Source organism: Aquarana catesbeiana, linkage group LG01 (genome assembly GCF_042186555.1).
Source record: "Aquarana catesbeiana isolate 2022-GZ linkage group LG01, ASM4218655v1, whole genome shotgun sequence".
In the NCBI taxonomy this organism is placed as follows: domain Eukaryota; kingdom Metazoa; phylum Chordata; class Amphibia; order Anura; family Ranidae; genus Aquarana; species Aquarana catesbeiana.
In genome coordinates, this window is record NC_133324.1 from 768,273,594 (window position 1) to 768,301,397 (window position 27,804).

At 44.1% G+C, this 27,804-nt stretch overlaps 1 protein-coding gene across 2 annotated transcripts in view; it reads left to right on the plus strand.

The window, feature by feature from the left end:
• Window positions 1-424: 424 nt before the first annotated feature.
• The window catches only part of CLCN3 (chloride voltage-gated channel 3), a 138,008-nt gene continuing 110,628 nt past the window's right edge, over window positions 425-27,804 (plus strand). Inside the window, exons 1-2 of one of the 2 annotated variants that reach the window (XM_073606300.1) lie at window positions 425-598; window positions 27,161-27,336. In XM_073606300.1, the coding sequence (XP_073462401.1) occupies window positions 27,177-27,336 (160 nt within the window). In that variant the 5' untranslated portion in view covers window positions 425-598; window positions 27,161-27,176. The remainder of the gene's footprint in view (window positions 599-27,160; window positions 27,337-27,804) is intronic. The other variant, XM_073606317.1, reaches the window with a different exon arrangement.

The window sequence follows — 27,804 nt, forward strand, 5'->3', positions numbered from 1 at the left end:
TCGGCACTGCGCTGCGCTAATCCCAGGCAATGAGACATTTCACAATCTCTGCAGCCCGGCATCGGGACAATGTCTCACTGCCTGTGATTAGCACAGCTCATCCTTACTCCAAATCAGGGACAGTCCCTCCAAATCAGGGACAGTTGGGAGCTATGAACAAAGTAGTAATCAAAGTACTAGTAAAGTAGATTTTCAGTGAAGAGTAGGCTTTTATTGAAGGAAAGGAAATGACATATGCACACTTTAAAATCTGCATTGCACGGAGCTGCAGCAGTGTACACGGTAACGCTTTACGACACTTGTAGTGGAGGACATGACACCCGATCTGCCTAATTCTGATAGTCAGCTGAAGGCTTTCAGTGTCACACTCTCCCTAGCAACGCTCCCTCCTCCCTAGCAACAGCTTCAGCAGCTGCCCGGAAGTGCTGTTCCTCCCCTCACAGGTAGGGGCAGATCAGAGGCCCGCTGACTGCTCTGACCGGCGGCGGTGCTGAGAGCCCGGACTGAGTGATTTGTGCGGCCCGATAGGCCTTCGCTGGTCCCCGGAGTGGAGGAAGGGGAGAATGCGGCAGGCGGGGGTCCCGGACACACAGGACAGGTAGGAGAGGCTTGGGCCGTAACACTCAGCATCTCCCGACACCCATTGTGATGATGGACAGAGCTCCGGCTATGCTCGCTGTGTCCATGGAGGACTGCAGACATGGCTGGGGATGGGGGAGCTCAGGGACAACTTTTATCCTTTGTAGCAGCTCAATGTAAGGTGTCTGGGGTCCATTGTGAGAGTCTGGGGCATTGCATGTGTTCTATAGAGGAGCTCATCTCCCACCCTCTGCCTGGACCTCCATTGCCCAGTCATGTGATCTCTATACACAGGCCAGCGATGTGATCTCTATACACGGGCCAGCGATGTGATCTCTATACACGGGCCAGCGATGTGATCTCTATACAGGGGCCAGCAATGATGTGATCTCTATACACGGGCCAGCGATGTGATCTCTATACACGGGCCAGCGATGATGTGATCTCTATACACGGGCCAGCAATGATGTGATCTCTATACAGGGGCCAGCAATGATGTGATCTCTATACACGGGCCAGCGATGTGATCTCTATACACGGGCCAGCGATGATGTGATCTCTATACACGGGCCAGCAATGATGTGATCTCTATACACGGGCCAGCAATGATGTGATCTCTATACACGGGCCAGCAATGATGTGATCTCTATACACGGGCCAGCGATGTGATCTCTATACACGGGCCAGGGATGATGTGATCTCTATACACGGGCCAGCGATGTGATCTCTATACACGGGCCAGCGATGTGATCTCTATACACGGGCCAGCGATGTGATCTCTATACACGGGCCAGCGATGTGATCTCTATACACGGGCCAGCGATGTGATCTCTATACACGGGCCAGCGATGATGTGATCTCTATACACGGGCCAGCGATGATGTGATCTCTATACACGGGCCGACGATGTGATCTCTATACACGGGCCGGCGATGTGATCTCTATACACGGGCCGGCGATGTGATCTCTATACACGGGCCAGCGATGTGATCTCTATACACGGGCCAGCGATGATGTGATCTCTATACACGGGCCAGCGATGATGTGATCTCTATACACGGGCCGACGATGTGATCTCTATACACGGGCCGGCGATGTGATCTCTATACACGGGCCGGCGATGTGATCTCTATACACGGGCCGGCGATGTGATCTCTATACACGGGCCGGCGATGTGATCTCTATACACGGGCCGGCGATGTGATCTCTATACACGGGCCGGCGATGTGATCTCTATACACGGGCCGGCGATGTGATCTCTATACACGGGCCGGCGATGTGATCTCTATACACGGGCCGGCGATGTGATCTCTATACACGGGCCGGCGATGTGATCTCTATACACGGGCCGGCGATGTGATCTCTATACACGGGCCGGCGATGTGATCTCTATACACGGGCCGGCGATGTGATCAGTCCTCAAGGCACCCCAACAGGTCATGTTTTTAGACTTACTGTTATTTTGCACAGGTGATTTGATCAGTTTCACTGCCTTAGTATTTACCACAGCCGTTTCATCTGAGGGATATCCTGAAAACATGACCTGTTGGGGTGCGTTGAGGACTGGAGTTGAGAAACATTACTCTATACACAGGTCGGCGATGTGATCTCCATACTCGGGCCGGCGATGTGATCTCCATACACGGGCCGGCGATGTGATCAGTCCTCAAGGCACCCCAACAGGTCATGTTTTCAGACTTACCGTTATTTTGCACAGGTGATTTGACCAGTTTCACTGCCTTAGTAATTACCACAGCCGTTTTCATCTGAGGGATATCCTGAAAACATGACCTACTGGGGTGCGTTGAGGACTGGAGTTGAGAAACATTACTCTATACACAGGCCAGCGATGATGTGATCTCTATACACGGGCCAGCGATGATGTGATCTCTATACACGGGCCAGCGATGATGTGATCTCTATACACGGGCCAGCGATGATGTGATCTCTATACACGGGCCAGCGATGATGTGATCTCTATACACGGGCCAGCGATGATGTGATCTCTATACACGGGCCAGCGATGATGTGATCTCTATACACGGGCCAGCGATGATGTGATCACCATGTATTGTCTGCTAGGGGGCCATGCTGCTAAGGCTCATCGGGATGGCAGGATTATTTAGGGATTTCTCAGTGAAATTCATTACACTTAATAACCTCGATAACCCGGGACGTACGGCAGTGTCCTCCCATGCCAAGTGTTTACATTCAGTCTCAGTTTAGAACAGACAGGTTGAGCCGCTTTGCATGTAATTGCACATTGAACATAGCAAATAGATTTTGGCTTAAAGCCACGTCTGAAATGGGAAATGCAAAAAAAAAAAGTGCGGGGCTGGCTAACACCTAACCCACCTAGTCCACCAGACTTTAAAGGCTCCTCATGGGAGACCCAAACAAATGTGTAAAACATCTATTTATTTATAAAGGTTAAAATAAGATCAATAAAAACATAGGCATATCATATCAGTCCATATGACAATGTTGCAGAGATGGCTCAATTACAAATGTGTTTGGGTTTCCCATGCTGAGCCTTTAAAGTCCGGTTACCTAGGTGGGTTCTGGGTTAGCCAGCCCAGAATTTTTTTGCACATGGAACAGTTGCATGCAGTTAGGGACAGATCGGCATCCCTGGATGTAAACAGTCAGCGTGCGGGTTCGCTCACCTGTCCCTAGCGTGTTAAAGAGCAATTGCTTGGGAACAGCCACAGACAGTGTCAGGCTGTATTGATTTGTGCAGGTTACTCCACCACAGACACAGGTGTATAGCCATGAGCGGCTCCATAGGTGTTGCCCCGCCAACTCTATTAGGGTGTGCACCTTTTAAAGCTCAAACACACGTGAGTATGTATGTGTGTGTGTGTATATATATATATATATGTGTATGTATGTATGTATGTATAATATATAATTTTTTTTTTTTTTTTTTCATGGCCGGAATTGTTGGCACCCTAGAAATTTTTTCCAGATAATCAAGTATTTCTCACAGAAAAGTATTGCAGTAACACGTTTTGCTATACACATGTTTATTCCCTTTGTGTGTATTGGAAAAAAACAAAAAAAAAGGGAGGAAAAAAAGCAAATTGGGCATAATGTCACACAACTCCAAAAATGGGCTGGTCAAAATTCTTGGCACCCTTAACTTAATATTTGGTTGGACACCCTTTGGAAAAAATAACTGAAATCGGTCACTTCCTATAACCATCAATAAGCTTTTCTAAACCTCTCACCCTGAATTTTGGACCACTCTTCCTTTGCAAACTGCTCCAGGTCTCTCTTATTGGAAGGGCGCCTTTTCCCAACAGCAATTTTAAGATCTTTCCATAGGTGTTCAATGGGATTTAGATCTGAACTTATTGCTGTCCACTTTAGAACTCTCCAGCGCTTTGCCATCCATTTCTGGGTGTATTTTGACGTATGTTTGGGGTCATTGTCTTGCTGGAGGACCCAAGATCTCGGACGCAAACCCAGCTTTCTGACACTGGGCTCTATAGTACGACCCAAAATCCTTTGGTAATCCTCAGATTTCATGATGCCTTGCACACATTCAAGGCACCCAGTGCCAGAGGCAGCTAAACAACCCAAAAAAATCACTGAACCGCCACCATATTTAACTGTAGGTACTGTGTTCTTTTCTTTGTAGGCCTCATTCCGTTTTCGGTAAAGAGTAGAATGATGTGCTTTACCAAAAAGCTCTATCTTGGTCTCACCTGTCCACAAGACGTTTTCCCAGAAGGATTTTGGCTTACTGAAGTACATTTTGGCAAACTGTAGTCTTGCTTTTTTATGTCTGTGTCAGCAGTGGGGTCCTCCTGGGTCTCCTGCCATAGCATTTCATTTAAATGTCGACGGATAGTTCGTGCTGACACTGATGCTCCCTGAGCCTGCAGGACAGCTCAAATTTCTTTGGAACTTGTTTGGGGCTGCTTATCCACCATCCGGACTATCCTGTGTTGCAACCTTTCATCAATTTTTCTCTTCCTTCCACGCCCAGAGAGATTAGCTACAGTACCATTGGTTGCAAACTTCTTGATAATGTTGCGCACTGTGGAAAAAGGCAAATCTAAATCTCTGGAGATGGTCTTGTAACCTTGAGATTGTTATTTTCCACAATTTTGGTTCTCAAGTCCTCAGACAGTTCTCTTCTCCTCTTTCTGTTGTCCAAGCTTAGTGTGGCACACACAATGCAAAGACTAAGTGAACTTCTCTCCTTTTTATCTGCTTTCAGGTGTGATTTTTATATTGCCCACACCTGTTACTTGCCCCAGGTGAGTTTAAAGGAGCATCACATGCTTGAAACAATCTTATTTATCCACAATTTTGAAAGGGTGCCAAGAATTTTGACCAGCCCATTTTTGGAATTTTGTGTGACATTATGTCCAATTTGCTTTTTTTCCTCTCCTTTTTTTTTGTCTTGTTCCAATACACACAAAGGGAATAAACGTGTATAGCAAAACATGTGTTACTGCAATACTTTTCTGTGAAATACTAGATTTTCTGGAAAAATTTCTGGGGTGCCAACAATTTCAGCCATGACTGTGTGTGTATATGTGTGTGTATGTGTGTATGTATATATATATATATATATATATATATATATATATATATATATATATATATATATAATATTACAGTATCTCACAAAAGTATGTACACCCCTCACACTTTTGTAAATATTTTAATATATCTTTTCATGTGATAACACTGAAGAAATGACACTTTGCTACAATGTAAAGTAGTGAATGTACAGCTTGTATAACAGTGTAAATTTGCTGTCCCCGCAAAATAACTCAACACACAGCCAGTAAAGTGGATGTAAACCCAATTTATTAATTTTTTTTGATGTCATAATGTAGAGAAGTGGTTCTCAACTCCTGTCCTCAGGACCCACTAATAGGCCAGGTTTGCAAGATAACTGAAATACATCACAGGTGATATAATTTGCTGCTCAGTGATTGCAGTATTCTAGTCTGCATCTCCCCAAGGTAATACTTAAAATCTGGCCTGTTGGTGGGTCCCGAGGGCTGGAGTTGAGAGCCACTGATGTAGAGTATAAGATTTCCTATCATTTGAGCCCAGTCTTGCCACAAAGAGTTTAATCCAGCTCTGAGCAATCCTCTTTTATTGTTCAGTGAGATAAAACTTGACAAACAGAGAAAAACTTTTTCATATCCTCCCCCTTCCTGTGAGTGACAGGTGATTTACATATCTCGGAACACTAGCCTAAGACATGCATTTTTTTAATTCCCACCCCCACTCCTTTCGTCAGCAGCTCTGCAAGGATTGGCTGTTCTACACCTCAGCATGATTTGGCAAGCTGAGTCATGTGGTTACTTTCCTGTCTTTTCACTGGATGTTAGAGAACATAGCAGAAGTTCAATGTAAAGCCTCATACACACGATAGGACTTTGTACAAACTTTCTCGTGGATTTTTGTGCAAAGGGCGTTGGCCTTAAACTAATTAAGCGCACACACGGCAGGACTTTTTCATCTAACTTTCACCAAATCACGTGATTTTTCAGCTCTTTACTGCCACCCTTTGGTCAACTTCTGTATCGGCGAGATTTGACACCTGCGAGCCCCGTCGCGGGAGTTGGCACCGAGCTGGCTCGCTCATCGGGAAAGGAAAAATGTGTTTTTTTTTCCTTTCGCGATGAGCAACAAGCATTGCCGACAGGTGTTTGGTATGAATCATGAGGGGGAACTTCACGCCAAATTTTAAATAAAAAACCGGCATGGGTTCCCCTCCAGGAGCATACCAGGCCCTTAGGTCTGGTATGGATTTTAAGGGGATCCCCTATGCCGAAAAAACTGTGGGAGTCCCCCCCCAAAATCCACACTAGACCCTTATCCGAGCCTGTAGCCCGGCCGGTCAGGAAAGGGGGTGGGGACGAGCGAGCGCCCCCCCTCCCGAACTGTACCAGGCCGCATGCCCTCAACATGGGAGAGGTGGGCGCTTTGGGGCAGGGGTTCGCGCTGCGGGCCCCCCCACCCCAAAGCACCTTGTCCCCATGTTGATGAGGACAAGGGCCTCTTCCCGGCAACCCTGGCCGTTGGTTGTCGGGGTCTGCGGGCGGAGGGCTTATCGGAAGCCGGGAGCCCCCTTTAATGAGGGGGCCCCCAGATCTCGGCCCCTCCACCCTATGTGAATGAGTATGGGGTATATCGTACCCCTACCCATTCACCTGGGGGAAAAAGTGTCAATAAAAAAAACACACTAGACAGGTTTTTAAAGTAATTTTTATTAGGCAGCTCCGGGGGTCTTCTTCCGACTTCGGGGGTCTTCTTCCGACTTCTCTGCTCTCTCCGGCCTCTTCTCCCGGTGTCCGGTTCTTCTCCTGCTCTCCGGCCTCTTATCCCGGTGTCCGGTTCTTCTCCCGTTCTTCTGCCGGGCTCCTCCTCTATCTTCTGCTCTTTTGCCGCTCTTTTGCTAGCGCTGGCCCGGTCTTCTCTGTCGTCTTGTTCCCTCTTCTCTTCTTCCAATGTTGACCTGACGCTGTCTCCCGCTGTAATGCTGTGTGCGAGGTGCGCAACGACTTATATAGGAATGGGGCATGGTCACCGGGTGATGTGACCCCGCCCCCTTATGACGTCACAGTCCCAGCGCATGATGGGACTGTGACGTCTTAAGGGGGCGGGGTCACCGGGTGAGATCGATAAGCCCTCTGCCCGCAGACCCCGACAACCAACGGCCAGGGTTGTCGGGAAGAGGCCCTTGTCCTTATCAGCATGGGGACAAGGTGCTTTGGGGTGGGGGGGCCTTGTCCGATGGAGTGTACACACGGTCGGATGTTGCCCCAAAACAGCTAATTTGCATGTTTGTTGTCAAAAAGTCCGATCGTGTGTACGGGCCTTTAGTAATACACAGGAGAAAATGCATATTGACAAGGGGAGTGTAGAGGTGGGCGGGGAGTCTACTGACATCACGACTCCACCCACCGAGCTCCAGACAACAGACCCACCCACAGAATCTGCAGTTTTTCGGGTCTCATAACAGAGGGGAGACATTTGACAGGTAAAGATACATGCAGGAGGCATGTATATCCTTATAGATAACCCCTATGGCAGGATGACATTGGGTTTACATCCACTTTAATGTCTAAACCGCTGGCAACAAGTGAGTACACCCCTAAGTGAAAATGTCCAAATTGGGCCCAATTAGCCATTTTCCCTCGATGTCATTTGACTTGTTAGTGTTATAAGGTCTCAGGTATGATTGGGGAGCAGGTGTATTTGGTGTTTTTGATCTCTCTCTCTCTTATACTGGTCACTGGAAGTTCAACATAACACCTCATGGCAAAGAACTCTCTGAGGATCTGAAAAACAAGAATCGTTCTACATAACGATGGCCTAGGCAACCTCGGCCCTCCAGCTATTTTGAAACTACAAGTCCCATGAGACCTTGCAAGACCCTGACAATCACAGGCTTGAATACGAGAAACAGAGGCATGATGGGATTTGTAGTCTCACCACAGCTGGAGCGCCGAGGTTGCCTACCCCTGGCCCAGGCTATAAGAAGATTGCCAAGACCCTGAAACTGAGCTGCAGCACGGTGGCCTCGCTATGGTCGACCGAAGAAGTTGAGTGCACGTGCTCAGCGTCATATCCAGAGGTTGTCTTTGGGAAATACACGTATGAGAGCTACCAGCATTGCTGCAGAGGTTGAAGGGGTGGGGGGTCAGCCTGTCAATGCTCAGACTGCACACTGCATCAAATTGGTCTACATGGCTGTCATACCAGAAGGAAGCCTCTTCTAAAGATGGTGCACAAGAAAGCCCGCAAACAGTTTGCCGAAGACAAGCAGACTAAGGACATGGATTACTATAACCATGTCCTGTGGTCTGATGAGACCAAGATAAACTTATTTTATTCAGATGGTGTCAAGCGTGTGATGGCAACCAGGTGAGGGGTACAAAGAAAAGTGTGTCTTGCCTACAGCCAATCATGGTGGTGGGAGTGTCATGGTCTGGGGCTGCATGAGTGCTGCCGACACTGGGGAGTAACAGTACATTGAGGGAACCATGAATGCCAACATGTACTGTGACATACTGAAGCAGAGCATGGTCCCCTACCTTCGGAGACTGGGCCGCAGGGCAGTATTCCAACATAATGACCCCAAACACACCTTCAAGACGACCACTGCCTTGCTAAAGCAGCTGAGGGTAAAGGTGATGGACAGGCCAAGCATGTCTCCATATCTAAACCCTATTGAGCATCTGTGGGCCATCTTCAAACAGCAGGTGGAGGAGCGCAAGGTCTCTAACATCCACCATCTCCATGATGTCGTCATGGAGGAGTGGAAGAGGACTCCAGTGGCAACCTGTGAAGCTCTGGTGAACTCCATGCCCAAGAGGGTTAAGGCAGTGCTGGAAAATAATGGCCACACAAAATATTGACACTTTGGGCCCAATTTGGACATTTTCATTTAGGTTTGTACTCACTTTTGTTTCCAGTGATTTAGACATTAATGGCTGTGTGTTGTTATTTTAAGGGGACAGCAAATTTAAAGGTGTACACCCTAAGATATTTACAAAAATGTGACTGGTGTACTCACTTTTGTGAGATACTGTGTGTGTGTATATATGTGTGAAAATATATATGTGCTCAAAAGTTTGCATACCCTGGCAAAAATTGTGAAATCTTGGCATTTAATATTGAAAAATTAATCATGAAAATGACTAATCATGCCAAAAAACTGTCTCTTATTTAACCACTTAAGGACCAAGCCTCATTATATATATATATATATATATATATATATATATATTTTTTTAACACCCTAGAGAATAAAATGGCGGTCATTGCAATACTTTCTGTCACACTGTAAAAGCACACTTTTTTTTTTGAAAAAATAAAATTTTTTGACTTAAAAAATAAGACAACAGTAAAGTTAGGCCAATTTTTTTTTTATATTGTGAAAGATAATGTTACACTGAGGAAATTGATACCCAACATGTCACACTTCAAAATTGCGCCCGCTCGTGGAATGGTGACAAACTTTTACCCTCAAAAATCTCCATAGGCAACGTTTAAAAAATTGTACAGGTTGTATGTTTTGAGTTACAGAGGATGTCTAGGGCTAGAATTATTGCTCTTGCTCTAACCTCACATGTGTGGTCTGAAAACCGTTTTCATATGCGGGCGCTGCTCACGAATGCGTTCGCTTATGCACGCAAGCTCAGCTGGACGGGCACATTTAAAAAAAAAAAAAAATTTTCTTATTTATTTTACCTCTTATTTTTTATTTTTACACTGTTTTTTTTTTTTTTTTTTTAAATTGTCGCTTTTATTCCTATTACAAGGAATGTAAACATCCCTTGTAATAGAAAAAAGCATGACAGGACCTCTTAAATATGAGATTTGGGGTCAAAAAGTCCTCTGATCTCACATTTACACTAAAATGCAATAAAAAAAAAAAAAAAAAAGTCTCTTTAAGAGCTATGGGCAGAAGTGACGTTTTGACGTCGCTTTCACCCTGCAATGGTATGGAAACGGGTGGGGGCCATCTTTCCCTCACTCATCTCCATACCACACAAGGAAGAGGACCCAATCGCCTCTGCCGCTACCGTAAAGGCTTCTTTCTTACAACTTGACCATGCAGCTCTTTATTTTGTTCAAGTATGATCGTATTGTGCTCCTTAAAAACAACCACATCGTTTTCCCCAGTGCAGCCTGTATTTCTCCTGAGGTTACCTGTGGGTTTTTCTTTGTATCCCGAACAGTTCCTGTCGCAGCTGTGGCTGAAATCTTTCTTGATCTACCTGACCTTGGCTTGGTTTTAAGAGATCCCCAAATTTTCCACTTCTTATTAAGGTATTGAACGGTACTGACAGTACTGACTGGCATATTCAAGGCTTTGGATATCTTTTTATATCCTTTTCCATGTTTGTAAAGTTTCATTACCTTGTTACTAGCGGTGTGGAATTTAATCGATGCATCGCGATTCGGGGGTCCCCGATGCGGTATCGATGCAAGCACCCCGAAAAATCAATGTCTGGTGACGTCCTCCCGACTTACCCCGCCCCTCCTTTTTGTTAATAAATGCAATTGCAATCCATTAAATGGCCACCGCTGTATGTGTTTTTAAAAAAAATATATGCAGCTTCATACCTCGTTTTGTAGTCTGTGTATATAACTGTATATCCCGCTCATGTGACTGCTCAGTCCGGCCCGCCTCTCTCCTCACATATCTCCTGACGTCAGCCCCGCCCACCGCTCTTCTGATCTGATAGCTACAGTCGGTGGGCGGGGCAGAGAACTCCCACTGACATCAGAAGAGACAGAGACGTGGGCTGGACTGAGCAGTCACATGAGTGGCTTATACAGTTATATACACAAACTAAAAAACAAGGTATGAAGCTGCATATATTTAAAAAAAAAACACAGCGGAAGCCACTTAATGGATTACAATTGCATTTATTAACAAAAGCCATTTTGACAAAGACACAGTTATACAGATACTAAGGTATGAGGTATGAAGCTGCGCTGCATATATTTTAAAATGCACATACAGCGGTGGTCACTTAATGGATTACAACTGCATTTATTACCACACAGGTATTTTAACAGCAGTATGTTGAGTACAAATGTGTTTGTACTCCACATACAGTGGCTCCTACACGTGCTCTGTGCTTCCCGGCTATTTTGGTGTATTTCCCTTCCTTCCCCCCCCCCATTTGCACATTCCACTGTGTTAAGGCCCCTTTCACACGGGACGGATCCGTGATGATCCACCCCGTGAACATCCGCTTGCTCAGCGGGGATCACTCCGTTGATCCCCACTGAGCCGGTGGATGACAGGGCGGTCCCTGCATACTGTGCACTTGTGCAGGGACTGCCCTGTCAGATCTCCGCTCTCCCCTATGGGGGGAAAGAATGAACACAGACCGTCTGTCCATTTTTATCCGATCCGCAGACAGATAGAAAAATAGGATTTTCCTCCGTCTGCAGAATCGGACCAAAGTGGGGACAGATGATATCGGGTGTCAGTGGATGTTCATCCGCTGACACCCGCCATCCCATAGGGATGCATGTATGTCCGTATTTCATCCGAAAACGGATGGATGAAATGCGGACATACTGTCCGCGCGTGTGAAAGGGACCTAACTACTAGTGTGCTGGAAGGTGCAAACAAGGGAGCCCAGAGAAATGTCATCACAGAGATAGTACAGGGAACTTCACAGAGCTGTTTGTCAGTTGTGGATTCTAATCCTTCCTGACCTCCCAGCAGCCGTGTGTGTGAATTCCTGTACCCTGTAGTGCACCTGGAGTTCCACCTGTTTTTTAGTTTATTAAAAGTCAGCAGCTACAAAAAGTGTAGCTGCTGACATTTAATAATCAGACATTCACCTGTCCCACGGTCCATCGATGCGGCCGCTACAGAGCCTCGCTCCTCTACTCGGCGCCGTCATATCTACTGTGGGCAGTGACACCCACCCGTGACAGCTTATAGCTTCACGGCCGGGCACGCACTGCGCTCTGCCATTGGCCAGCCAATCTTCTGGGACCTGTGTTGTGTCCCAGAAGATCGTTGGCAGGGAGGGGCCGCCTAGTAAATTTTTTTGTTCATTAAAAGTCAGCAGCTACAAAAAAAGTGTATCTTCTGACTTTTAATAAAAATACACTCGCCTGTCCCACAATCCAGCGACGTGGCCACCCAAACCCTCCATTCTCTTCCCTGCCTATCCACGGCGCTGGCAATACTACTGTGGGCATCTGGCTGTGACAGCTTGCAGCTTCACAGCCTGGTGCGCAACTGCACATGTCTCACTGCGCTGTCCTGCATAGCCGGGCAATCTTCTAGGACCTGTGATGTGTCCCAGAAGATTGCAGGGAGGAAGGGCCGCCTAGGCGGCCCAAGCGGAAGTAGGAGCGCGTCCGTAATTGTGATGCATCGCGGAATCGAATCGTTGACCAGATAATCGTAATCGAATCATGAGACCAGTGAAGATGCGCACCCCTACTTGTTACGCAGGTCTTTTGACTTCTCTTTTCTACCTCCTCATGGCTCAGTGTCTAGCCTGCTTAGTGCATCCATGTGAGAGCTAACAAACTCATTGATTATTTATACACAGACACTAAATTGTGTGCTTTAAAAAGCCAAATGTGGGAAATGTAACCTTTAATTGCCTTTTTAACTTGTGTGTGCCACCTTCTGTGTCTGTATCAAGGCCAAACATTCCAGGGTATGTAAACTTTTTATCAGGTTCATTTGGGTGATTTCTGTTATTATGATTTTAAAAATGATCCAAAAAATATGTGATGATAAATGGCTTTGTGTGATTGCTATCCTTAAATAAAAGACAGTTTTTGGCATGATCAGTCATATTTTTAATGTTAATGCTAAAATATCACAATTTCTGCCAGGGTGTGAAAACTTTTGAGCGTGTGTGTGTGTGTGTGTTTGTATGTATATATCTCTATCCTTCTTCCTTTTTTTTTTTTTTTTTTCTTTCTCAGATAACAGGTGCAGGACCACAAACATGCGGTTCCGGCGGTGTGCAGTGTACATAGTGCGCAGTCAGGGGGTCTACAGAGACCGCAGATTTGGGGAGTGTGCAGAGTTCAAGGTTCCCACCTCCCCCTAGCTGTACAACTGCCACGAAAAATCCCCCCCCCTCCCCCCAACACCATACCTCAGATACAGTGCGGTCGACTGGCTGACAGGCAGCGGTCAGCAGGGAGAGGTGCTGAGGATGCCGGCAGTTGGAGCAGGGCAATGCCTGGATGCCCTGCACTAGCAATGCCATTGGCACCTCCCCACCCTCCTGTATGTCACAAAACACAGTGCCTGGGGATGGTGGAGAGGGTTTGGTGCAGCTGCTCAGAGGAGCGCTATCACTTCTCGATATGGAAGTCGGGCTTCAGTATTGAGACGTGACATCGCTCCTCGGAGTAGAAAGCGCAGAGCTAGCGCCAGAGCCCTGTGTGCATGGGGTGATTGGACACCAGTCACATGCGATGCACACACCTATGAGCTGTGTGAATGAGCCCCAGTAAAAAAAAAAAAAAGTGCAATTTAAAGTAGTAGAACTATAGGCAAAACTTTTTTTTTTTTTCATTTTGGATACAGTAAGGGAGGGATATAACCCCTGCCAGTTTTTTTTCCCCCCCGCCATCTGTGTCCCATTGCAGAGATTTCCCTTCATTTCCTGTCCCATAGCCAAACAGGAAGTCAGAAAAAATCCCTGCAAATTAAGGGAATTCCTTGGGGACCCCCAGGTCACCAGAACTAGTGTCCCCATTGGAAGATTTCCCCTCTATTACTTTCTGGGGAAAACCCAAAATTAGGGATTTTCTTTACTTTCACATTTAATGATAATAGTAAACGGGACATATAGAGAGGATGAATCTCTTTTAGCGGGGTTGGGGGGGGGTACAGTCAGCAATAAACACTGACACATGTTCTAATCCCTCTTCAAAGCTTTAAAAAAAAAAAAAAAATTTTTTCCTTTTTAGTTATACTTTTATTGTTTTTTTTTTTTTTTTTTTTAAAGAATTGAAGTCTGCAGAGCATTGCCGCCATAATCATTGCATCCTGGGTGCAAGGCACGGGCTCCTGAAGTTTCCCCGGCTCCAGGGCAGGACAGAGATACAATTCTTCTGTTATGGGGCTGGACAGAGGACTACTGGTGATGTCACTGTGCTTGTGCTCCATTGACGTCTACGAGTTTCTCTGCCATGGTGACAGATTGGACTTGTAGTCTTTAATGGACAGATCACTGTGATTGGATTACTCATCTGTGTGGGTGGAGCCACGCTAATTGCAAAAATAATGAGAGGAAACTCCAGGTGGAAGAGCCCTGCAATTAGGTGAGGGGCTGGGACATGTGACCAAGTCTAATGGTACACTCTAAATATGGGTGTAGCATAAAACATGTGACATTTGTTTTTAAGGTCGGCTTAGCAGAGTTTAAAGAAAATTGAATTCTGTGCATCCAGGTTAATTGCTCTGAAAGTGTGTAAACACGTAGATCTTTAACCACTTCCATACCGGGCCTATTCTGGCCCTCCTCTCCTACATGTAAAAATACTTTTTTGGTAGAAAATTATGCAGAACCCCCAAACTTTATATATATTTTTTTTAGCAGATACCCTAGGGAATAAATTGGCGGTCGTTGCATGGTATTTGCGCAACAATTTTATAAATGCTTTAATGCTTTATAGAAAAAAAAAAAAAAGTGTTCTCTAATGTGTAGAATTTCTAGAAATCATTTTTTTCTTATTTGTTTTAGTAGTGTATGAAGTTGTGTGACTTTTAAAAAAAATCAGGACATTTTGAAAGTGTTTTTAGTTATTTAAAATAACTTTCCCTCCATTTGTGTGAAGATGTGACATTTATCAATTTTGTTGTATAGCAAGGCAATGTGAAATGGGAGCAATGAGACCTATAGCAGCTTGATTAATACGTTTTTCTTCAGCTGCTCTAAAGTAGCAACATGTCAAAATAAAATGGATAACATGGTTCTTGATAAGGGGCAGCAATTTTATTTCTATTTCTGGGTCCCCAGAGATATCCCCTCCTCTTATTAAAGGGGTTGTAAACCCTCGTGTTTTTTCACCTTAATGTATCCTATGCATTAAGGTGAAAAAACACCTGGCAGGTCTTCAGAAGGAAGTTCTGTTCTCCTCTGAACACTGGGGGGGGTGATCAGACAAACCTTGTGGTTGGTTGCTAGACGCTGGGCAGTACTAGCAACCAACCATTCATACTGACAGCTGCAGGAGGGTGTCGGGAGGTGTGGCAGCAACCACGATTGAAGGAGGAAGTTCCATTCTCTCCCAATGCTGGGGGACAGGGTCAAACTAACCACGTGGTTGGTTGCTAGACGCTGGGCGGTCCTGGCAACCAACCACTAATGCTGGCAGTGGCGAGCAAGGGCCATGACTGCAGTGGCGCCACTGTGACTGGTAAGAGAAAAGAAAGTTGGATATATGGCAGCACTGGTGCGTGCTCAAGGGGCAGCTGCTTTGGGCCCCACAACAATAACTGGACCTGGGGCAGCTGCCCCTTTTGCCTCCGCTTTACAGACGGCCCTTTTCACACATAATGAATATATACAGTGTGAGCCAAATGGGACGGTGTAAACATAAAACTGATTTATTCATAACTGAATGAACCTAAAACAACTGTGTTACCATGAAAAGATACGTTTCCAAGTTGTACCTCTTTCCTTCAAATGTTCAATGTGAGCCCCGTTGGTGACAAAACAGATTATTGATGTTTTTACGTTGGCACTTTCGCTGTTTTGATGACGCTCCTCCCCATTTCCACTTGGATGTTCACTGATACCTGAATGATACCCTAGCACAGTGGTCTCCAAATTGCGGCCCTTTGCTTTCCTTTATCTGGCCCTTAAGGCATTATTCCTTCCACTGACACCGATAATGGGGCACTATTCCTTCCACTGACGCCAACAGTGGGGCACTATTCCTTCCACTGACGCCAACAGTGGGGCACTATTCCTTCCACTGACGCCAACAGTGGGGCACTATTCCTTCCACTGACGCCAACAGTGGGGCACTATTCCTTCCACTGACGCCAACAATTTTCCACCTAATACCAATGATCGGGCATTGTTTACTCCCACTGGGCACAGTCCGGCCCCCTAAAGTCTGAAGGACAGTAAACTGGCCTTTTTTTTTTTTTTTTTTTTTTTTTTTTTTTTTAGTAAGTTTGGAGACCCCTGCCCTAGCAGGACATTGGATTGTCTGTGCAACAAAGAACAATTCACCAATGAAGCTCTGGCCTTTGCTATCACTAGACCTAACACCTTGTGCCTTCTTTCTGTGGGAGTACACCAAGGCTTTAGTGTATGTACCCCCCATGACACAGAATCTGAGGGACCTGAGACAATGAATCACAGAAGCAGTGGAATCATTATCTGATGATATGCTGGCACAAGTCAGGACAGAACTAGAGTACTGTTTCCGCATCAGTCGTGTCACCAATGGGCCTCACATCGAACATTTTGTAGTGCAGAGGTAAAACTTGGACTGTTTAAAGTATCCTTTAGAATAGATTGTAAGCACCATGGGCAGGGCCCTCCTATTTCTAATGTATTAAACTGTGTTGTAATTGTTTGGTCTCCCTTTATATTGTAAACTGTTGGTGCTATATAAATTCTCTATTATAATAATATGTAAACCCTTACCTTGTAAAACAACCCATTCAGTTTAAAATAGAAATGGAAGGCAAAATATTTGTTTATACATATTAAAAAAACACAAATACTTTTTTTCCCTTTTTTTTAATTTTATTTTTTAAAATGTATTTATTTTTTATAACCACTTGCCGACCGTACACAGTACAAATATTGCAACAATGTGTGTGTGTGTATATACGTGATTATGCAGTTCCCGGTACGGGGCTCCCCGCTTGTGCTGTGATTTGTCACAGCACAAGCTGATCAACAGGTGCCGACCAACGGATGTCCGCTGGCACCTGCTAAACAGCAAGGAGAAAGACGGAACAGAGCTCTGTAAACAATGTAGAGTTCTGTTCTATCAGCAGGGATGTGCTGGATTTTGTTTCCCTGCTTTAAAAATACCACATATTAAACACAAAAACACTGGCTAGGCACACTTTTAACCCTTTGATCGCCTAGATGTTTACTCCCTTCCCAGGCAATGTCATTAGTACAATGACGGTGCATATTTTTAGCACTGATCACTGTATTAGTGTCGCTGGTTCCCACTATGTGTCAGATTGTTTGCCACAATATAAAAAAATAAATAAAAATTTCAGTGTATGTACCATAGTTTGTAGACGTTAGAACTTTTGCGCAAACCAATCAATATACGCTTATTGGGATTTTTTTTCTACCAAAAATATGTAGCAGAATACATATTTGCCTAAATGTATGAAAAAATATTGGTTGTTTTCATTTTTATGGGATATGTTTTATAACAGAAAGTTAATTTTTTTTTTTTTTTTTTCAAAATTTTCGCTTTTTTTGTTAAGGGCGCAAAAAAAAAAAAACAAAAACAAAACAGCGGTGATCAAATACCACCAAAAGAAAGCTCTATTTGTGGGAAAATAGGACATACGTTTTATTTATTATGTACAGTGTTGCCTGACCGTGCAATTATCAGTTAAAGTAACGCAATGCCATGTAACAAAAAATGGCCTGGTTGTGAAGGGGGGGTAAATCTTCCAGAGGTCAAGTGAATAAGTGATCACATTCCCTCTGTTCTCAGCAGCATGATAAGCTGTGGGAGGGAGGAGAAACTGAATCACACTGATCTACCCAATGATTTGCTTTGCATGGGGGGGTGGGTGTTGGCACAAGTCTGATCATTTGGATTAGCTTCCAGCACAGCCAGAACACTGGCCATGCTGTCCTCTGATGCCTAGGGTGGTCAGTTTTTTAAAATATATGACTCTGGCAGGAGCCGCAAGAATTTTTCACACAAAGGAAGCAATTTAAAGAAAACCAAATACTTTTTTATACAAGTACATGGTACAGCAGGCACATATCATGAATATGAAATGTTGGCTTTAATGTGTCTTTTTATGTTAATACAGTTTTGTGTTAGGTTCATTCCGTTATGAATAAATCAGCTTTACTTTTGCGCCTCCCTTTTCAAGTCGTACTGTATTTTGGATTGATTATTATTATAACAGATCTGTACAAAAGACCTGTGACATGTAATACATTTAGTTTTTTCATGGGCGTCTGTTTCCTGGAAGCTGATATTTTTTCCGTCTTTAGTTTCCCATTGTGTCTAATGGTGCCTGCTGTATAAATGGATGTTTTCATCTGTAAAGCATTGCTCATTCATATGATCTGAAGCACGTGTTCAGTGCGTATCATAAGACTGGATTCCAGCTGTACTGGGTACCCCTCATTTACATAGATTTCTGCTCTATCATTGAGTCTTGGAAGAAAGCTGCATCCTTTGTTAGGATTACTTATTACCTCTTGGGTATGTATTGTTATTATTATTATTATTAACTTTCAGTATTCTTTATAACTGTTTTTTTTTTTTTTTTTAAATATTGTGATCTCTAGAGTTTTGGTAGGTTATTGCTAAAAGTGAAGTCCAGACAAATTACAAAACTCACTGTTCTATCTACGAATTTAGTCGTTGCATGTGTTATTTTTTTTTTTTTTTAACCGTTTGGCAAAAATATACTTTTTTCTTTTATTTTTTGCAGCCTGTAATGGTTCCTTTAGGTGACCTCAGCTTTCTGTGTTCTGTTAGTGGGGTCAGTGTGATACAGCAGTGAACTCCTGAACTTACCCTTCAACAATGATAGCGAATCACTGCTGCTGGAAACAGATTTAAAACTGTCAGTGCAGAAACTCTGAAGAACAGTCAACATGCGCAGGAATCTGAATGTTTAAGATGCTCGTCTCCCTCCAATTTTAGCAGTTGTGCTTGCTGCTTCCATGTTGAGCTTTGCTTGTCTTGTCTGAATGTTACACTTTAGCTTAGGGATGATGGCTGATAATTGCTGCCCTGTTAACTGTATGGCCTCTTACACTGTCCTCAACACTTGAGGGGGCACACCAGTTTGAAATAACAGAGCCCCCTAGCTAAGAGAAACTTCCCCCACCTTGCGTTTTCAGGAGTTGGAGGACAGTGGAGGGGATTCTGATTAATATTAACACATTTTCTTTGCACCAACTCAACAATGCCAGGTTCTATGTGGTGTTCTGCCAGCTGCAGAGTGATTTGGGGTGGTTTCTATTAATGTCCAATAGCATGTGCCAAAATATTCTTTCGATTTAAAAATTGTTCTAAAATGTAGAGCGTTCCCCAAGTGGCGTAGATACTGTTTTGAAGAGGGGAGGATAGCGAGCAGTAGCAGTGCAGGAGAGGAGACGTGGATGTGTATAGGACAGTGCACTACTATCATGCAGCTCTTTTTATTTATTTGCTGCGTGCATTTTTATTTTATTTATTTATTTTTTTATAAAAAGGCCTCTATGTGTCATTCAGAATAATGTGATATTCAGGTGGATAGGCAATCATGCGCACAACAAAAATGCCTTGGATACAACTAGAACCCTAGTTTCACCCAATGTCGACAGTTACCTATAAAGGGGTCTTTAGACCCCTTTCACACTGGGGTGCTTTGCAGGCGCTACAGCGCCAAAAATAGCGCCTGCAAAGCCCCCTGAAAGAGCCGCTCCTGTCTCATCAGTGTGAAAGCCCCTAGGGCTTTCACACTGGAGCAGTGCGTTGGCAGGACGGTAAAAAGGTCCTGCTAGCAGCATCTTTGGAGTGGTTAAGGAGCGGTGTGTATACCGCTCTTCCACCGCTCCTCCCCATTGAAATCAATGGGGCGGCGCGGCTATACCGCCAGCAAAGCGCTACTGCAGCAATGCTTTGCGGGTGGTTTTAACCCTTTTTCGGTCGCTAGCGGGGGTCAAAAGCGCCCCGCTAGAGGCCGAATACGACGGTAAAGCGCTGCTAAACATGGCGGCGCTTTACTGCCGACGCCCCAGTGTGAAAGGGGCTTTAGAATAGAACCATCTTCCTTCTCTGAAGTGTGCCTGTTAGTAGAAGAAGTTTAACTTTGTGCTTTTGTTTTTTGTTTTTTTTTTTTTTTTCTTTGAAAATATATTTTAATAGGACTTTTTTATTGGCAGATTTGTATTCCTAAAGCACACCTCTCACAAAGATCACACAAGTGAAGAGCTGCTGCAAATAAATAGCTGGTTTATTTAGTGCAGTCATGAACACGATAAGGCCTGATCCACACCTATGCATTTTTAGGGCTTTTTGCATTTTGCTGGTTTGCACTACAGCTTATTTAAATTGGTTTCCTATGGAATACATTCTGTAGTGCAAATCTGCAAAAGGCACCAAAAATGCATAGGTGTGAATCAAGCCTAAAGTCATTTTTATAAAGCAGTGAGGCCCCTTTCACACAGGTGGACCAATCAGGTCTGCCTTCCAGTTTTTCAGGTTGACTCGATCAGACCATCCATTGCCCTCAGTGTACATTCGCCGACATCCAATCTGATTCCATACACCAAAAACAGACAGATGGGGGGGATCCATTTCCCATCCATCTGGTGGATCAGATCTGATGACAGTTGGATGTAAACGGATATCTGACCTCCCAGAGAGGAAAGCGGGCTGTGTCTGTGTCCGCTCTGCATAAGCTGAGCAGATATGGATCTGCCATCTGCCATCTGCCTGCGAGGGATCAGCAGAGAGATCCCTCGCTGAGCAGGCAGATCTGGTGGTGGAGTCCGCCTGTGTGAAAGAGCACTGAATGTGATTTTTCTCCAAACACTCCCTGGTGGGGAAACTTCCAAACCCATGTGTTTTTAAATGACATTGATCGATACTCCAAAGAGTATGTAAACCCAACATTTCAATTTCCTGATATGTGCCTGCTGTACCATGTACTTGTATGAAAAATATTCTCTTTGTATTGACTCCTTTTTGTGAAATTCTTAGTGTTCCTGTCAGTCCCTCTGCTTTCCTATTAATAACTGACCACACTAAGCAGGAGAACACAACATAGTCGAATTACTAGCTGTGCTGGGAACTCAGCCTGCTCTTCTCCAATGATCAGACTTGTCCTGACACTCCCCCGCCTCCCCCTTGCACATCCATTTACTGGGAAGCTTAGTGTATTGTTTCTCCTCCCTCAGCTCTTACACCCCGGTCACACTGATCGTGACATTGAAATAGCACGATTTTAAAGTAGCATTTCAGTGCTACTTCAGGTGCAACTTGGAAGACATCTGTGCAACTTCATGCACAGATATGTATGCAAGTTGCACCTGAACTTGAAAAAAGTAGTGCAGGAACTACTTTCAAAATCAGTGCCACTCCAACAGAGTCAGTCGCACCGATTTGACCGCTTCCAATGCGGACAATAGGGTGCGATTTGTCATGCGATTTGAGACTGTCAAATCGTATGATAAGTTGCACCGGTGTGTCCAGTGGCTTATGCAGCTGAGAACAGTGAGAATGTAATCACTTATAAAAAAGGGGAAGAAATCAATTTGTTTTTTAAATCTATACACAAATGTTTTGCCTTTTTTTTTTTTTTTTTTTTTTAATTTCTATTTTAAACGGAATGGATTGTTTTCCAATGTTTAATGAACAATATGTTCACAGCATTCTAAATAGACCTGTAACTTTTAAACAATTGTGTTTATGTGAATGCAGAGGGTGTGAGAGAGGTTGAAAGTAACTTAAACTTTGCTATTTCATTGGAAAACAATTGCACTTTCATATGTTTTCTAACGAGTTCTATTTGTTATTCCCCTAAAGTATGGTAAGCCACCAGGCGTGTTCACCTCACTAAACAATTCATCATTGCCCAATCTGGCTAAACGGCTGTTTTAGAATAAGGCTACATGCCCACGGACATTTTAAAAAACGAGCTGCAAAGCTAGTACCGACGCCAGGAAAAAAGCGGTGTGAAAACGCAATATTTTTCGCATTTTGCATTGGCGTCAATACCAGTTTAGCCACGCTAGCTTTCAGCCTCCATTCTCTTCTCTGTCTCTATTCAAAATCAATGGTTCCCTATGGGAGACCATTGATTTGAAGTCGCACCAGAAGTCAGATCAAGACGATCCGACTTGCGGTGCGACTTGTGTGCTGAGAATCAAAATGTTTGCTGGGTCTTCTCCCCTCTCCCCGCTATCTTCTGCCCCCTTTCCTGACCTGCCGGGCTGCGTGTTCGGATAAGGGTCTGGTATGGATCTTGAGGAGAACCTCACGCAAAATTTTGCCGGGGTTCCCCTTCAAGATTCTCAGCACACAAATCACATCATCTTGATCCGACTTCTGTTCAAATCAATGGACTCACATAGGGAACCATTGATTTTGAATAGAGACAGAGAAACGCTGGACGGTGCATAACGCTGTGTTTACAGCATTAAGCCCCATTAAATCGCATTTAACACCTTTTTACCGGCCTCTGGCGTTTTTACAGCTCTAGCGCTGGAGCCTTAGAATGCACTGGTCCTGTTTTTTTTTTTTTTTTTTTTTTTTTTTTTTTTTTTTTGTTTTTGGGCCTTAAAAACGCCATGGTGGGCATGAGGCCATAGGCTAACATGGAGAGGCGTCTTTAAGCTGCAAAAAATGCTCAAAAAAATGGCTGTTAAAACGTCCGTGGGCATGAGGCCTAAATATTAGCATCAGTTCCCTTTCATCAGTTCTACACTAATGCCATTCTTCACTGCATACAGTATATCTGGAAAGCATTCACAACGCTTCACTTTTTCCATATTTTGTTATGTTACAGTCTTATTCCAAAATGGATTCAATTCATTATTTTCTTCAAAATTATACAAACAATACCCCAAGATGAGTTTGTTTGAAATCTGTGCAAATTTATTAAACAAACAAAATCACGTGTACAGTATCTCACAAGTCATTATACCCCACACATTTTTGTAAATATTTTATTATATCTTTTCATGTGACAACACTGAAGAAATTATATTTTGCTACAATGTAAAGTAGTGAGTGTACAGCTTGTATAACAGTGTAAATTTGCTGTCCCCTCAAAATAACTCAACACACAGCCATTAATGTCTAAACTGCTGGCAACAAAAGTGAGTACACCCCTAAGTGAAAATGTCCAAATTGGGCCCAAAGTGTCAATATTTTGTGTGGCCATCATTATTTTCCAGTACTGCCTTAACACTCTCGGGCATGGAGTTCACCAGAGCTTCACAGGTTGCCACTGGAGTCCTCTTCCACGATGACACAGAGCTGGTGGATGTTACAGACCTTGCACTCCTCTACCTTCCGGTTGAGGATGCTCCACAAATGCTCGATTTGGGTCTGGAGACATGCTTGGCCAGTCCATCACCTTTACCCTCAGCTTCTTTAGCAAGGTAGTGGTCGTCTTGGAAGTGTGTTTGGGGTCGTTATGATGTTGGAATACTGCCCTGCGGCCCAGTCTCCGAAGGGAGGGGATCATGCTCTGCTTCAGTATGTCACAGTACATGTTGGCATTCATGGTTCCCTCGATGAACTGTAGCTCCCCAGAGGCCCCTGGACGACGTAACTTTATTACGAAACGCCGCGTAGGGCTGAGCGACACCAGTAGGACGGGCTGTCTGTGAGCTTCCGGCCGGCGCTCCAGATGTCTTTTCTAGGCGTTCAACATTGAATACCTATATGTGAGTGTTTTTTTTTTTTTTGATTTTACAATAAAGCCAAACGATTTTACACTATTGGAGCTTTTTCCGTTTTATATTAATCCACTCTGCTGAGAGTTTGACGTCATAAATCCCGCAAGTGTGAACCATTCCATCATCACACCAAGGCCCCTGATGTTCCATCCCAGTGCCATTTCGGTCTTTTCGGTGGTGGCCCAGAGTAACAGTCCATACAGCTTACTCTGACCCTCTATAGCGGGGGGTCACGAGTTTCTGGTAAGCGGCCAGTCTCTCTATATATGGTGGTGGACCAAGCACTTTGTCCTTATCCAGCAGGACCTCAATTGATTTTTAGTAGTCACCTGGGTGATTCATCTTATTGTCTACACATGGACTTTTATATAACTTTTCTTCACTGTTGCACATGAATAATGTATTTTTGATGGACTATTTATTTGTCATTTATCCATTTACATTGGTAGCTCATTTATATATTTTACACACATAAATTTTTATTCATTAATTTTAAGGAGGATTGATGGTCATTAGTATGGTCACCAGCTACCTCCTCAGCGCGATTCCATTTTTCTAAGTTTATCTTATTGTGTTTGTGTTGCATATAGGAATTTGCAGCTTTCATATTTTTTATTGTCTACACATTTCACCTATGCGCAGTTTCTTCCCCCTTTTTTTTCTTTGTACTCCTCACCTGGTTGCTGCCACACATGCTTGACACCATTTGAACCAAATATTTATCTTGGTCTCATCAGACCACAGGACATGGTTCCAGTAATCTATGTCCTTAGTCTGGTTGTCTTTAGCAAACTGTTTGCGGGTTTTCATGTGCATCATCCTTTAGAAGAGGCTTTCTTCTGGGACAACAGCCATGCAGACCAATTTGATGCAGTGTGCAGCGTATGGTCTGAGCCAGTGTTTCTCAACTCCAGTCCTCAAGGCGCCCCAACAGGTCATGTTTTCAGGTTTTCCATTATTTTGCACAGGTGAATTGATCAGTTTCAATGCCTTAGTAATGACCACAGCTGTTTCATCTGAGGGAAATCCTGAAAACATCACCTGTTGGGGCGCCTTGAGGACTGGAGTTGAGAAACACTGGTCTGAGTACTGACAGGCTGACCCCCCCCCCCCCCCCCCACCTTCAACCTCTGTGGCAGTGCTGGCAACACTCATATGTCTATTTCCCAAAGACAACCTCTGGATATGACGCTGAGCGTGTGCACTCAACTTCTATCTTCTTTGGTCGACCACGGCGAGGCCTGTTGTGAGTGAAACCTGTCCTGTTAAACCGCTGTATGGTCTTGGCCACCGTGCTGCAGCTCAGTTTCGGGATCTTGGCAATCTTTTTATAGCCATCTTTATGTAGAGCAGCAATTCTTTTTTTCAGTTCTTTGCCATGTTGAACTTCCAGTGACCAATATGAGAGAGTGAGAGCGATAACACTTAGCCATTTTTCCTCCCCGGTGTCATGTGACTAATTCGGCCCGCTTTAGACATTTTCACTTAGGGGTGTACTTTTGTTGCCAGCGGTTTAGACATTAATGGCTGTGTGAGTTTTTTTGAGGGGACAGCCAACTTACACTGCTATACAAGCTGTACTCTCACTACTTTACATTGTAGCAAAGTGTAATTTCTTCAGTGTTGTCACATGAAAAGATATAATAAAATATTTACAAAAATGTGAGGGGTGTACTCACTTTTGTGAGATACTGTACATAAGTATTCACAGCCTTTGCTCAATACTTTGTTGAAGCACCTTTGGCACCAATTACAGCCTCAAGTCTTTTTTGAGTATGATGCTACAAGCTTGGCACAACTATTTTTGGGCAGTTTCTCCCATTCTTCTTTGCAGGACCTCCCAAGCTCCATCAGGTTGATTGGGGAGCGTCGGTGCACAGCCATTTTCAGATCTTTCCAGAGATGTTTAATCGTGTTCAAGTCCGGTGCTCTGGCTGGACCACTCAAGAACATTCATAGAGTTGTCCCATATCCCCTCCTTTTGTTATCTTGGCTGTGTGCTTGGGGTCATTGTCCTGTTTCAAAGATGAACCTTCGCCCCAGTCTGAGGTCCAGAGCGCTCTGGAGCAGGTTTTTTTCAAGCATGTCTCTGTACATTGCTGCATTCATCTTCCCCTCGATCCTGACTAGTCTCCCAGTTCCTGCCACTGAAAAACATCCCCACAGTATGATGCTGCCACTACCATGCTTAACTGTAGGGATGGCATTGGGCAGGAGATGAGCAGTGCCTGGTTTCCTCCAGATATGATGCTTGCCATTCACGCCAAAGAGTTCAATCTTTATTTCATCAGACCAGAGAATGTTGTTTCTCATGGTCTGAGAGTACTTCAAGTGCCTTTTGGCAAACTCCAGATGGGCTTTCATGTGCCTTTACTTCCGTCTGGCCACTCTACCATATAGGCCTGATTGGTGGAGTGCTGCAGCGATGGTTGTTCTTCTGGGAGGTTCTCTTCTCTCCACAGAGAAATGCTGGAGCTCTATCAGAGTGACCATTGGGTTCTTGGTCACCTCCCTGACTAAGGCCCTTCTCCCCCGATCACTCAGTTTGGCTGGGCGGCCCACTCTAGGAAGACTCCTGGTGATCCCAAACTTCTTCAATTTATGGATGATAGAGGCCACTGTGCTCATTGGGACCTTTAATGCTGCAGACATTTTTCTGTACCCTTCCCTAGATCTATTTCTTGATACAATCCTTTCTCTGAGGTCTACAGACAATTGGACTTCATGGCTTGGTTTGTGCTCTGACATGCACTATTAACTTGTATAGACAGATGTGTGCTGTTTCAAATCATGTCCAATCAATTGAACTTGCCACAGGTGGACTCCAATCGAGGTGTAGAAACATCTCAAGGATGATCAGTGGAAACAGAATGCACCTGAGCTCAATTTTGAGTGACATGGCGAAGGCTGTAACTACTTATGTACATGTGATTTTTTTTTTTTTTTTTTTTTTCTTTAATACATTTGCAAAGATTTCAAACAGACTTCTTTCATGTTGTCATTATGGGTATTGTTTGTAGAATTTTGAGAAAAAAAATGAATTTAATCCATTTTGGCATAAGGCTGTAATATAACATGGAAAAAGTGAAGCGCTGTGAATACTTTCCGGATGCACTGTACATACAGTACATATCGATTCCACCCAGCACTGCAGTGTGCAGAAACCCATAGCAATCTGAAATCTCCTGACTGACCTGACCATAGTAAAACCTGATTGCGTTGGGTTACTGCACATTAACCTTGTGCTGCCTTCCTGAAAAAAATGGGGGATGTTGAGCATTTGCTAACTGCAGATGGCAAAGGCGCTGTTCAACAGTGTTCAGTAAGTGGTTAAAAAGCATTTTGACCGTGTACAATATCTGCTTATAAATTAGTAATTACATTTTAGATGTACTGTAGGTTTAGAACTAAATCATTGTGAAGTTTTAATGATTATTGATTGCATCAAAAAACAGGTGGCCAAGCATCTAAATGGAGTCTGAGCAGCTGTTTCAGAGAAGCTACTACCGTAACAGTTACAACAGTATTACTAGCGCAAGTAGTGACGAGGAACTCCTGGATGGAGCTGGGGGGATGATGGACTTCCACACCCTGGAAGATGACCACTTGCTAGATGGTGATACCTTACTCGGTAAGTCTGTATGGTCATTTTTAAAAAAAAAATTTTCACCTACATGTTCATTTTGAAGGAGATGGTAATGTAAAACTAGTATTACAAATAAAATGCAGACGCATACCTTATGATGGCTTCCAGTGTTTCTGGAAACTGCAGGAAACCTGGGATGCTTTTTTATATAATATTAGTATCAGGTAAGAAGTTGGTGCTTTGCACCTCCCTTTTAGTATATGCAGTTGTCCATCACATTGCTGAAAGAGCAGGAGGTGGAAGGAGATTGGTTAGAAACATAAACTTGTTGACTGAAGTGGGCATTTGCATCATAATCCTCTAAAAAACAGTTGTAAGTATGTAGAAACCTCTGTGAGCACCTGAATTAAATTCAGGATGCAGGTTAAAAGCAGCACAGATAAAGTGGGGAAATGTATTATTTGATCCCCTGCTGATTTTGTAAGTTTGCCCACATAAAAAGAAATGAAGGTT